Source organism: Marmota flaviventris, chromosome 7 (genome assembly GCF_047511675.1).
Source record: "Marmota flaviventris isolate mMarFla1 chromosome 7, mMarFla1.hap1, whole genome shotgun sequence".
NCBI lineage: Eukaryota > Metazoa > Chordata > Mammalia > Rodentia > Sciuridae > Marmota > Marmota flaviventris.
The window spans coordinates 102,414,897-102,428,522 of record NC_092504.1 but is presented as its reverse complement, the minus strand read 5'-3'; the positions used below and the strand labels follow the sequence as shown (position 1 = coordinate 102,428,522).

Below are 13,626 nucleotides of genomic sequence, written 5' to 3'. Positions count from 1 at the left end.
AATCTCCCTTTATACAATGTGAACAAAATATATTCTGGATGGATCGAAGACTAAATAGTCAAGTGAGTAAGAGACTTTAAGTGATATCAGATTAAATAAGGGCATTGTAGGCATAAAGTTACTGAAAGATTTAATGATTAATTAAGTAATCAAAAATGTAGTATTAAGCTGCGTGCAGTGGTAAATGCCTATGATCCCAGTGATATGGGGAGTGAGGCAGGAGCATCACAGGTTCAAGACCAACCTGGACAACTTAGCAAGACCCCATCTCAAAATAAGAAATTAAAAGAACTAGGGATGTAGCACAATAATAGAGTTCTGGTTCAATCCCCAGTATCACAAAAATCAAACAATCAATAATCAATAAAATGAACATAATATTAATAATACTTGTTTATAATAAAAAAATTATAAACTATAGTACATGCATGGTGAAAAAAACGTTTTCATGCATAAAAATCATAAAAATTTAAAGTAATGGCAAATTGGACCAGTTGGTCATAGTAGCTCACAAGTGCAAGGCCAACTCCAACAACTTATTGACACCTTATTGAAAAACTAGCCTCTACCTCAGAGCAAAGCCTGTCCAAGGAAGGAACATCACCTTTGTCCTTGGAAAAACCCACAGAGCACTCCTAGGCACATACCCACCCTGCTAAGTTGTTTATCTACAAATAGTAGGAGAGATCTGCTGCGCCAGGTGTCTCTGACTCAGTCAAGCTAGGTGGGGATCCATAGCAACCCCCTAGCAGCCACCAATCAGCATGAGACAGGGAAATACCTGGGATGTCAGATGACCCTCCCAGTAGTTTATGGTGGTTGATAACATGTTGGGAAACCATGTAGTTCAGCAAGAACACCCCTCTTGGCTTAAACCAATCAGTTCAAATGAATACCCCTTTTGTACTGACCAATCACCCCTACCCAACTTGTTCCTGCCAGTGAATGTGCTAATCATGTTTTAGAGTTGTTATTTGATTTTCCCGCAGTGTGTGATGATTTGCTAAGAGATGCTATGATGTATGTGGGGGTCCCTGCCTTCTCCAAAGATTGTATAAAACTGCTGCAAACCCTGGGCTCGGGGCCTCTCAGCGTCACCAGTTGCTGTGTGTGCGCGCGCGGAGGACCGAGCTATCTTGCAATAAACACCTCTTTGCTGTTTACATCTATCTTGGTCTCTGGTGGTCTTTTGGGGGTCCCGAATTCGAGCATAACAGACCATATAGCAACAAAGGCTGCATTATTAATGGGAGTGGGTTGTGATAATCCCTGGTCTGCTGCAGGGTCACTATTACTAAGAATTTCATCTGTGGTGAATTGGGACAGGAGGAAGACAGGGGACAGTATAGTGAATTTGTATGCCATATTTTTATGGCAGTGGTTATCATAAAACCTGTGGAGATGAATGGTTGCTCTTAAGTACCATTTGTGGGTTTTTTTGATGGACCCAAGTCAGCCAACAATCAACCCAAGACACATGTAAACTTAAGAAAATCTCTATCACACCTGTGTGTACTACAGCCAGAGGGCAGTGCAGGCTGGAAACCAGGCCTGATTGTGCCAGTAATAGAATTGCCGAGAAGGTTTTATTACACAGCTCTAGAAAATCCATGAAATTTAGATTCAAAACCCTAAAAAGAGAACAAATGGGAATCTGACTGCTGAAATGAAGATGTATTATGGGTGTGCTTAGATCTTCCTAATCTGCTGAACCATCTAGAATTGATTCACTCTCCATCATTCAAGAGTAGTCAATTCCTTCACCTCAACACCATGCAGAGAACTCATAGGAACAAAATGCCTCATAAGTTGACATTTGCTTTCGCCAAGGTTCACTTGGTGATTCTCAATAGTTTGTAGACATGAAGCTAGGGTCAAATCTCAATCTGGCTCATGGGGGCGGGATTATTCTTATTTTAGAAGCAAGGAAATTATTCCCTAAAATTCTGCAACATTCTGTACATATACCTACAGGAACCTAAAGTTTATGCTGTAGGGATCTTGAGGGGTGAACTGAGGAAGGGTATCAGTGAAAGTTGGAAAAGGCAGGTTAGTGATATAGGGGAACTTACCAAAAATTTAGGTGTCCTATGAGTCCTAATATTATGCTGGGGTGGATTTCTTAAATTTAAGAGAACTGACCAATGTTAAATGGGTGGAAATGTGAAACTTTCAATTTTGATCCAGTGAATCTGATTTGAATGCTCTAACCTCCAGAACTCCAAGGTAATAAATTTGTGTGTAATTTTAAGAAACTATGTTTATAGTAATCTGTTATGATAGTTTTATGTATCAACAAAGCATTAAGATTATTGATGCCAGGGAGGCACCAGGGCATAAATCACGGAAGGATAGATTAACTCTGATATGTGGCCATACTGTGAGGCAATGGGAACAATCATATATAAAGGATTCAGTACTTCCTATGGTTTCAGGCATTTATTGGGGTCTTGGTATACATCTATCATGGAAAACTACTATATTAAAATTTTCCTTTGGAATGTTTCCCTGGATACTCTGATTGAAACATTTGTTATAGTACCAGTAGGAAACAAATATAGATAGCTAAAAAGGGTATTGATAAATCTATATGACCAAAAAAGACCAAGAGTAGATAGGATAGCCATCACACACACACACACACACACACACACACACAGAGAGCAAAACACTTCACTAATCTTTTCCTAGTTTCTATACTTCAGCAAGTTTGAGCTAATTAATGGTAAGGGGTATCAGGACTCCTTGAGAATTCCTCCAATTCTTTTGTAAATTGACCTATAAATAGTTACCACAATATACCTGGGAGATAATAATACACAACTTTAAAGCATTTTCTAAATATAGGGCATGAACTGACAGCAATGCCAGGAAAACCAAAATGCTATCACGAATCTTTCCTTACAGTGAAAGCATGTGAAGGCCACATAATCAATAGAATCCCAACCAAGTTTATCTAATGGGGTTGCCTGTGCGCAAAGACTAGGGTCATTTTTCCACTCCCTGTGTGCATTGGTTAGATGGCACCATGGTTTAGACGTGGTTCGTGTCCCAAGAGTTCATGGGTTAGGAACTTGGTCTTCAGTGTGGAAACCTTAAGAGGAAGTGGGGCATTTAAGAGATGGGGCCTAGTGAGAGGTCTTTCAGTCATTGAAGTTGTGCCCTCAGAAGATATTAAGGTAATTCTTCTGAGATCTAAGTTACTTCTTACCAGAGTGATTTGCTTTAAAAGAGCCTTTCCCCGCTCTCTGGCTTACTGTGTGATCTTTTTCTCTTGCATGCACTCCCACTTTTGTAACACTATATACCATGAGGTCTTCACTAGACACAAGCCAATGTCCACTCTATGCCACTGAACCATCAAAACCATGAGCTAAATAAAGTACTTTTCTTTATAAAGTATTCAACCTTGAGCATTTCATTATATAACAGAAAACTTACTAATATGGATGGATATATTTAGGAGTTAATAGAAACCTCATATTTGCTCCTAACCTTTGGATTCTGGAAGTGCATCCCCTCTGAGATGGTAAATTATAAAAATGTCACATACTGTAGGGAAGTACAGAGACTAAGTATTATTTTCAGAAATGCAAACCACTAAAGGATGCAGGAAGAGTGGTCTCCATCATGTGCCCATGTAATTTGCCACCTTGACACCTACAAAAATTAGATGTACCATGGCGGACGACAGTAGACTATTGGAAACTTAGGCAAATGATGGCTTCAAACTCAGCTGCTAGATTACTGCTACACTTATATGCAGCTATCGGACTGGTAAATTTATCAGGAAGAATAACAAGAAGCAGTTCACATTCACCTGGAATAAACAACAGTACACGTTCATGATTCTGACCAAACATCATTGTCTTAACATTATTTCAAAATATAGTTCTGTGATAAGGGAACCTTGACCATCTGAACCTTATGCAGAACAATCTCTCTCTCTCTCTCTCTCTCTCTCTCTCTCTCTCTCTCTCTCTCTCTCTCTCACACACACACACACACACACACACACTGTGTTAATGTTTGTAGCCAACCCCCCCCCTTTTTTTTTTCAGTAGTAGAGATTGAACCCAGGGTCACTTTACCATTGAGCCACATCCCCAGCCTTTTTAATTTTTTTTTTTTTTTTTGAGAGATGAGACAGGGTCTCACTAAGTTTCTGAGGTTGGTCTTTGAATTTGTGATCCTCCTGCCACTGGGATTATAGGCATGTGCCACTGTGCTCAGCTTGCCTTAAAATTTTGACAGTATGATCTATATATTCACATTTCACCAATCGTCTTTTTTAAAAAGCTCTTTTATTGTTTGTTTGAATCCAAATCCAAACAAGGCTCACATATTGTGTTTCATGGTTTAAGATTTTCTTAATCCAGGGCATCAGCTTCTCATTTCCCTCCTTTCTCCTTCATGTTGCAGACTTGTTTGAAACTGAATGGTGTTCTGTAGAATATTATAAAATGTGAGTTTACTCTTTGCATTCTTATGTGACCATTTAGTATAGGATCCCCTGTACATCATGTAAATAGATTATCTCTGAGGCTTAATTACAATCAAATTTATCTTTTTCTTTTTAAAAAATACTTCAAAAAAGTCTTTGTACTGTATAATGCATGAAACCAAGACACATAACATCGGGGTCTTTTACTCTAAATGATGCTAAGATTAATCAGTAATTCCAATGAGACCGGCTGACCCCTCCATTGTAATGTTCCCCAATGAAATTTCATCTGTTTCATTCATTGTCTTTTTAAGTGCAATATCAATCTTTATTATGAAAATAAACAGCCGTCTTCAATAGGGAAAACAGAATAACTGGCCCTTTGGAAGGCTATGTTACCTAGCCTACAAGTTAACTTTGGCTTCTTAGTCAGCCAGAGCTCCAACACATCATGAACATGGCTTAAGACAGAGAAACAATGATGTGGAATGAAGTGGAAGTGATGTGGATGAAGTGATGTGGACGAAGAGGAAGACGGCACTCAAGGACTCCTTTCATGGTATCTGTTTGAAGGCTTCCTCTGGGATCTTGCCCTCAGTCTGGAGCATAATGAAGACTGACAGCTCTAGTATAGTTCCACTTGTCCTCATGGCATTCTGAGACCATTCAAGTTTCATCACAGACCATGTAGAGAAAACCTGCCTGGGAGAGTGCAGACATGGAGGTGGAGCACAGTGCAGGCATTGGGATGGAGAAAGAGCTCTGGATCTCCTCAGGGCTGGCATTCCTCCCAATCAGCTCATCATTAATGATGCATATACTGGGATAGCTGGTAGGGATAACAAGGAAGGTCCGGGTGAAGACATAGACACGTCCTTGAGGATTTCCTTCTGCTCCCTTGAACACCCCATTCACAGAGAAGCAGAGCATTATTTCCATCTAGAACCACATATCTACCAGAAGGCAACTAAGTCATGCTCAGTTTTGGCAACACACTGCGGTAGTCCACAATGTCATGTTTTGTGTGTTTCAGCAGCTGTCTCTGCGTGTTGGAATCCTTGGGCTTCTTCATATTTCTACTGTATTTGAAGTACCTGCACAAGCTATTTGGGGCTGGGTCCGTGAGGTTGAAGGGAATGGTCAGAGAGATGCAGGCCTCATCATGGTAAGCGCTGAGTAGACCCTGTCAATCTCCATAGTCATAGATCAAGTAATACTCCTATAGGAATTACAGAACTAGATTTTTTAATGTCTCAGATCCTTTATAGCTTCCTGTGCAGGATTTTATTAGCTTGGGAGCATCAGGATATGCTGATGTAATTGTATGGATCACTCCTGGCCATCCAGGTGTAACAACTTGGGAGAACAATCCTGGATGGCACTTACTACATATGCAGACTGGTCTAGGAAGGCACTGCACAAAGGGTTCCCTTTTAGCACAGCTTCAGCCCTTTCAGCTTATCCAACTCCTTGGAGGTCCTCAGCTCATTTTTGGAAAGGTTCAGGATCTTGACTTTGAGGGTCTTCTCTATAAAGTCAGACAGGCCATCCAACTGGTAGAGTTTATTGTTTTCCAAGTTCAAAGACAATTACTCAGGGAAATCCTTTCAATGATCTTCAGGGTGGCAAACGCAGTTTCTTCAATTCAGGATAATGAATTGAAGTCTGAGTCAAAATAGAGATTCTGGAGGCTGAGAACTTGCTAGGAGATATCATATCATTTGCTTATAGACAGCTTTAGCTGCTCCACTTGTTCTGGCGTGAACTTATTTTCATGGATTCAGGCACAGTTGTCTTTCAGTTATCCTCATCACAAATCTTGTAGCTGATATCCTTCAATGCAGAAGCAGTTTTAATATCCTGGAGAAAGCACTGGGTCTGATTTCTGATGTAGTGGGAATCAACCGGGGTGAAGGGAACTCTGCAGTGGCTCTCGAATGTATTCATTAGCCATGCCTTGTCATACTTTCTCCCATATGGAATTGTGACCTTGAACCAGTTCCACATGGCTTTTCCTTGTGTATCCTCTCTTCTCTCTCTTCCGGATTTGTATCTTTCCACATGGTAATATGGATTTGTTCTTCATTATGCCATTTCCCTCTCTTCTTGTTACTGTGGGTGACTTGAGTGGGTCACATTTTGATCACCCTCCTGGAGTTTTGAAGAAAGCAGTTCATACCCAGTATGCTCATAATGAAGATTCCTCCTGCCAAGATTACCCTAGGAAGATTTCCCATCTTTCTTTCTTCCTTGAACAGCACTGCTATCATCACTGTTTTCTGAAACTTCATTTCTGTTTGTGCCACATTTCTCCAATATTTGATCACATTTTTGTTGATGCTGTCTCAAGGTTTTGCAGAATAACCTTGGAAGTGCTGACTGCCAGGCATTGTCTGAAGAGGGTCGCATGATGGAGAGATCTGAGCTACCTCAGGGATCAGTGTTAATCAGCAAATGTTTTCATTTAAGAATGGCAAAATGTTTATTTTTCTAAATCTTTTATTTCTTCTACCTTTATTATATTAATTATTTTTTAAAAGACATTTTCATCAAGTCAGGCCCTTTGATTACTCTGAAATACAGTTCAGATAGGAATTATGGAATAAATGTTTAATTCTTAAGCATAATTGCCAACTGATAAGACTATGCCCAATAGTAAAAAAACAATACTTCTTTGTTATTTGTTTGTTAATGTTTGTGACCTCATTAGACACTGGTTAGAATTGATCATGACTTGGAAATTCTTATTTAAAATAACCCATAAGACAATGCATTTCAAATTAATATTCAAGTTTTGCACCTCTTGAATAATATATAATAATTATTCATTAAAAGCTGAGAATTCCCAGACCCACTGGATACATACTTTACTGTGGCCGAGCAAAGCAAAATTTAATGTAAGGTGTCTGCAATGACTACAGGCCTCAACACCCTGGGTAAAATTCTTGGATTGACTTGAGTTAGTACCTTTAGACATAATGAACAAACTAAATTTGGCTGTTTCATTTGCCTGTTGCATTGCTTATTCTTTATTTTGAGGCAATCTTGAAGTTACAGAAAGGTTGAACATATAGTGCAAATATCTTTTAACAAAACCATCAACCTGCCCCTTTATCCTTGAATACTTTAGTGACTATTCCCTAAAAAAAATGAGACATTCTCTTAAATAACCAGTTATAACCATCAAAATCAGGAAATCAATTTTATCATTTATTTCACGGACACTATACAACTTTGACAATTGTTCCAATTATATCCTTTATTAGCAAAGGACCCTGTTTAGAATCAGGCATCAGATTTATCATGTTTTCTTAGTCTTCTCTAACTGGGAATCCTGAGGTTTTGTTTGCTTTTTATAATCCTGACACTTTGAAAGATGATAAACTAGTTATTTTCTAGAATGTCTCTGAGTTTGAATTGGGTTAATGTTTTATCTTGACTAATCAAGGAAAAGGGTAGGCATCTTTGACAGGAATATCAGGCTGTGTCCTCTGCATTCTAATAATGGCACATAAATTCATTTTGTCTAAAAGCTGGTGATGTTAACTTTGATCATTTGATTAAGTGGATGTTTGTCATACACTTCCATTGAGTGTCAGTCTTCTTTCATTTGTAATCAATATGTATTTTGTAACAAATATATATTTATTAAAATCATTGTATTTATTTATTCTATTTATGTTAATAAAATTCCTTTATTTCAAATGGGAAGAAATCTGTCACTATTGATATTTATTTGGGAATCTACATTATCTGTATCTTGTTGGTGGAAAGGGCTTCAAGCAGGCTTCTGTGGTCTTTTGACACATCTCCTTCATCCTTTGAGCACTTCATATTTCTGACATACTAAGATGTTTCAGGCGCATCTTGTGCTTTTTTTTCTCTTCCATTCTGGACTCAACCCATTTTTGAAAGAGCCTTGATTCCTTTTGGTCAAGAATTTTGTTTGGAAACTGAAATCTTGGAATTAGACATGCTCATTGTTGATGTCAAGCTCTGAGAATGAAGAGGACATCTATAGGTACACACTTATGCACACACCACATATTTGTGTTTGTTCCTATGTAGTAAAATCATAATTTCATATCAAAATCTCCAATTTTAACCCAACACTACAGTTTCTTCCCTTCTCTGATAGTGAGTAACCAATTCTCATTATCCTCAAATATATACTTTTTTCAACAACTCTTTTGTAGTAACTAATGGCTGCCCCCACACAAAGAACCCCTCAGGCTGCACTGCTGTTGCCACCATCCAGCCCCCTTGGATGCTCACTCTACTTGCATCCCTTTTCACAATCTGCCTTAGGGCTTACATTACTCAAGTTCTGATATTATGCACAGGGCCCTGTGTCCCCTTCTCCATCTTCATGCTTAGCTTCCTCAGCTCAATCTGACAGAAGAGAAGGAAGAGAAAAGGAGGAGGTGAGGCGGACAGCTCCCTATTTATTTTAAGGGCAAAAGAAGTGCATGTCACCACAAACTGTGGAAACTCCTACAGTCCCACATATCACTGGGGCACTCTAAATTACTCACCTATAAATTGAGATTGGCTTCAAAAAAGAAATAATGCTAATTAAACTATAAAGCTGCCAATTAGGATCAGTATTCTATGTATTCAGTAAATATTGGGCTGAAACCCATAAATCTGAGCTCAAAGGAAAACGAATATTTTGCAGTTACACAGTCATTTAATGTACAGATAGAAAGTTTGGAAGATGAAAGCTCAAGGAACATTTGAACATCCCACACCTTTGGTAGTGATAGTGTATGAAAGAATTGCAGCAGTACCTTTCAGCAGATCCAGTTGAGGAAAGTCAGTGTATGAGGTATAAAATGCAATATAGATGACTTGGTATTTCTGGGCTCTAACTGTTACACTGCCATATATATACAAATAATGACTAATCATTTTTTCCAAAAGTTTAATTTTGGCACCTACAGCTACTAGAAATTATTTTTAAGTGGCACATTTTACATATTAACACTAATTGTGGTAAGAGCACCATTCATTGATTTCAATACTACCCAGTCCACTCACTCACTCAAATATTGGAGAATTTTGTCTCCAAAAAATACACATAATGACCTTTTATTATTATTCTCATAGATGGTTTTCAACTAGGTTTAGGCTTTTTGGTTTTTCTGGGTTTTATTTAACATATTTATTTCAACAAAGCTTAAACACTCAAAAAGTCCAGCTCCGACTTTTCTGGTTCTTTAGGTCAGAAGGCCTGGACGATTTCTGCATGCCAGCAAATGGACGAGGATGAGTAAAAAACAGACGAAGATGTATTAAGCATCATTCACACACTGTGTTCTCTTTCCACACTTATGATATAATCCTATATATATATATATATATATATATATATATATATATATATATATATATATATCACCAATCCAACACTACAGTTTGGAATATATATGTATCACCAATCCAATCCAGTAGCCGAAATTCTTCTGTCCAAGGAATACTAGAGACAACACCTCTCAGTTGCCTCTGAACCCAGCAAAGACCTGTTCCAGGATACTCTGCTGGCTCTCCTTTTCACTACCTTTCCGGGAGGAAGAAACTGCTTGCGGGATGACAGCCACCTCAAAAGTCAAAAGCCGCAGCAGCACCAACTGGTTGCAACCCACTCCAGCGCCCCTGGGTCCCTGCAGGAAGCGCCCGGAGCTGGGGCGCGCAGGACGCAAGTAACAGCGTGCCCGAGCCCTGGAGCTTCTGATTGGCTCTTTGCTGTGACTAGACCAGGCAGAAGCTAAAGCGGTGAGAGGAGAGTGCTCACCTGGGAGTTGGCGTCCCAGCCTCGCCAAGGACCTCCCGGGTTTTTGCGCTAGGGGAATACACACCCTAACTAAACTAAACATGGGGAGAAGTGGGTTAGGCTGTGGTTTCTGGGTAATTGCAGAAGAAGCCACGAGCTGTAGTAAAGCCAGGGCTCCCGAGGCAGATTACTTTGGTTCCGTAGTTTGAAAGTGTTCAGAATTGCAGGAAAGGCAGGCACCTTTCTTTTTAATTTGGGCACTCTCTTTTGGCTCTGGTAAGGAGTCCTGCTGTGTGTGTGTGCCTGTGCGTAAACTCTATGCATAATACTGTACATACGATATCTCTGCCCTAAAATTATACTGCGCAGAGAGTTTTCTGAAGAACACAATCCTAACTGGCCGCAAGGGTTCTGGGGAACCGGCTCGAAGAGCATTGAAGGAGTGGAATTTGGTGTACCCTAACTGTACACAGCTTTACTTTTCATTAAGAAAAAGATTGCATAACAAAGACGAACTAGCTCTGGAGCAAGACACGAAAAGACAAAAGTAAAATTAAGAAACGTTCCGAGACATTAATGTCTTCTCCTTCTTTTAGTCTAAGTAATTTTAAATGAGAGCCATCATTTAGTAGTTTTTCATCTATGAGCACACAAATGAGATATTTATACACAAATTTTATACATACACATACCATATTATATCTGAGAGATTAAAAAATGTTTGGGCGATGGGAGTTGTGATCCTAGCTCGGAGGCAGCACGGGACGGGCCAGCTCTCAGCTGTGAGTGCGCTCCCGGCTCCAGGCGCGTCCAACCTCTCCCCGAGCCGCCCGTGGCGGCGCACGTCTGACCTAGGACGGCTGGGGCACCAGCTGAAAGCCAGGTCCGCACCAGCTCACGCACTCCGCCGTTTGGGCGGTGACACACGCGAGAGTCGAATTACAAGCCCGCAGTCAGCAAATGAATTTCATGAACTTAAAAGGGGGAAGAAGGGGGAAAAGAGAAAGAAAGAAATGAGCGGGCGCCCAAGTTCCCTGCACACTGGAACTTTTCTCTGGGTGTAAAAACTCTTTGATTGGCTGCTCGCACGCGCCTGCCCGCGCCCTTCATTGGCTGAGCAGACACGCGACTGGCGCGAGGAGGGGGTTGGGAGAGGAGCGGGGGGAGACACACTGGCGCGTGCCGCTTTTTAAAGGGGCGCAGCGCCTTCAGCAACCGGAGAAGCTTCGTTGCACGCGACCTGGTGTGTGATCTCCGAGTGAGTGGGGGAGGGTCGAAGAGAAGGAAAAAGAATAAGACGTTGCAGAAGAGACCCAGGCAGGGTTTTGGGGGGTTTTGTTATTGTTTTTGGTTTTGGTTGAGCTGGGTTACCAGTGCCGCCTCCGAAACTGCACCTCCCCGAGCCTTTGCAGTGCAATGTCCCGCCTGCTACATGCTGAAGAGTGGGCTGAAGTGAAGGAGTTGGGGGACCACCATCGCCATCCTCAGCCGCACCACCTCGCGCAACCGCCGCCACAACCACCTGCCACCCTACAGGCGAGAGAGCATCCAGTCTACCCGGCGGAGCTGTCCCTCCTGGACAGCACAGACCCACGCGCCTGGCTGGCTCCCACTTTGCAGGGCATCTGTACGGCACGCGCCGCCCAGTATTTGCTGCATTCTCCTGAGCTGGGTGCCTCGGAGGCCGCTGCGCCCCAAGACGAGGCGGACGGCCGGGGGGATCTGGTAAGGAGAAGCACCAGCGACGGCAACGTCAGCAAAAGTCCAGGACCGGTGAAAGTGCGGGAACAGTTGTGCAAGCTGAAAGGAGGGGTGGTGGTGGATGAGTTGGGCTGCAGCCGCCAGAGAGCCCCTTCCAGCAAACAGGTGAATGGAGTGCAGAAGCAAAGACGGTTGGCGGCCAACGCCAGGGAGCGGCGCAGGATGCACGGGCTGAACCATGCCTTTGACCAGCTGCGCAATGTTATCCCGTCGTTCAACAACGACAAGAAGCTATCCAAATATGAGACCCTGCAGATGGCCCAGATCTACATCAACGCCCTGTCGGAGCTGCTACAAACCCCCAGCGGCGGGGAGCAGTCATCGCCGCCTCCAGCTTCCTGCAAAAGTGACCACCACCACCTTCGTGCTGCAGCCTCCTACGAAGGCGGTTCGGGCACAGCCACAGCATCTGGGGCTCAACCAGCTTCCGGAGGGGGCCAGCGACCGACCCCACCCGGGAGTTGTCGGACACGCTTTTCCGCCCCGACCTCCGCGGGAGGTTACTCGGTGCAGCTAGACGCTTTGCACTTCTCGACTTTCGAGGACAGCGCCCTGACAGCGATGATGGCGCAAAAAAACTTGTCGCCTTCGCTGCCTGGGGGCATCCTGCAGCCAGTGCAGGAGGATAGTAGCAAAACTTCCCCCCGGTCCCACAGAAGCGACGGGGAGTTTTCTCCCCATTCCCATTACAGTGACTCGGATGAGGCAAGTTAGAAAGGTGACAAAACCCTGAAAACGGAGACAGAAACAAAATTGCCCTTTCCCAGTGCTCGGGGAGCCCCGCGGTTAAATATCCCCGCACCCTTTAATTTTTGCTTTGCAATGGTCGTTGTTTAGCAACGACTTGGCTTCAGATGGCAGCTACATTTGATGGTTTGCAAAAGCCGCCGCTATTCCAAACTTCCTATGGCTCATATTGTTTGATGAAAGCTTTGCCGGTCCTTCCACCTTCTGCTTTCCCCTGTAGATAGATATGGTATAATTATATGTACCCAGATGTGGCATCATTATTATAGTCCCTTCTGCCAACACGCTGCTAAAACGTCGCATCTTTTCTGTCACTGGTTTGGGTTTAATTTATTTTATGCCCTGGGCGTCCATTCCTGTGTGTTGCGCGCACTCGTGTGGGAGAGTTAAGTCTTCTGAAGTTGTTTCCCCAAATGCATTATGAATCGCAAAGTCAATGCTTACAAAGTGAACAACTTTTGACTATGGAATTGTTAGAAAACGGGGACCTTTGCGGGTTTATATATTGTATAAACATACCCAGTATGTGTATCCGATCGCCAGAACGTTGGCGTCCTTTAGGAAACTTGGCGCACGCACTTTATCAGTCGCTGCTATTGCGGCTCCAGGAGAAATTCAACTGCCAATTGCAGACCAGTTTTTTTTTTTTTTTTTTTAAACACGGCCACTTATCATCTCTAAGCTCTTTGCAAATGTTTGTTTAAAAAAATGAAAATAAAAACATATCTAGTAGTGTCAAAAGCATTTGGTCAATTTTATTTTGCTTTGTTATTGTTAGAAAACTTATTTATTATTGAGTGTTTGCTACCATTTCTACTTATCTTGATTCATTTTTTTACATTTTCTACTCGAGATAATTTTATTTTAATTTAGTAAAGCCAACTGCCATTGTTTTATGTAT

General features: G+C 41.9%; 1 protein-coding gene and 1 pseudogene across 1 annotated transcript; one reads left to right on the top strand and one right to left on the bottom strand.

The window, feature by feature from the left end:
- Positions 1 to 5,110: 5,110 nt before the first annotated feature.
- Positions 5,111 to 10,652, bottom strand: LOC114085457 (nuclear RNA export factor 2 pseudogene; annotated as a pseudogene).
- A 981-nt stretch (positions 10,653 to 11,633) lies between these two features.
- Atoh1 (atonal bHLH transcription factor 1) lies at positions 11,634 to 12,692 on the top strand. The gene has a single exon (XM_027926814.3). The coding sequence runs from the start codon at positions 11,634 to 11,636 to the stop codon at positions 12,690 to 12,692; it is 1,059 nt and encodes a 352-aa protein (XP_027782615.3).
- The last annotated feature ends 934 nt before the right edge of the window (positions 12,693 to 13,626 follow it).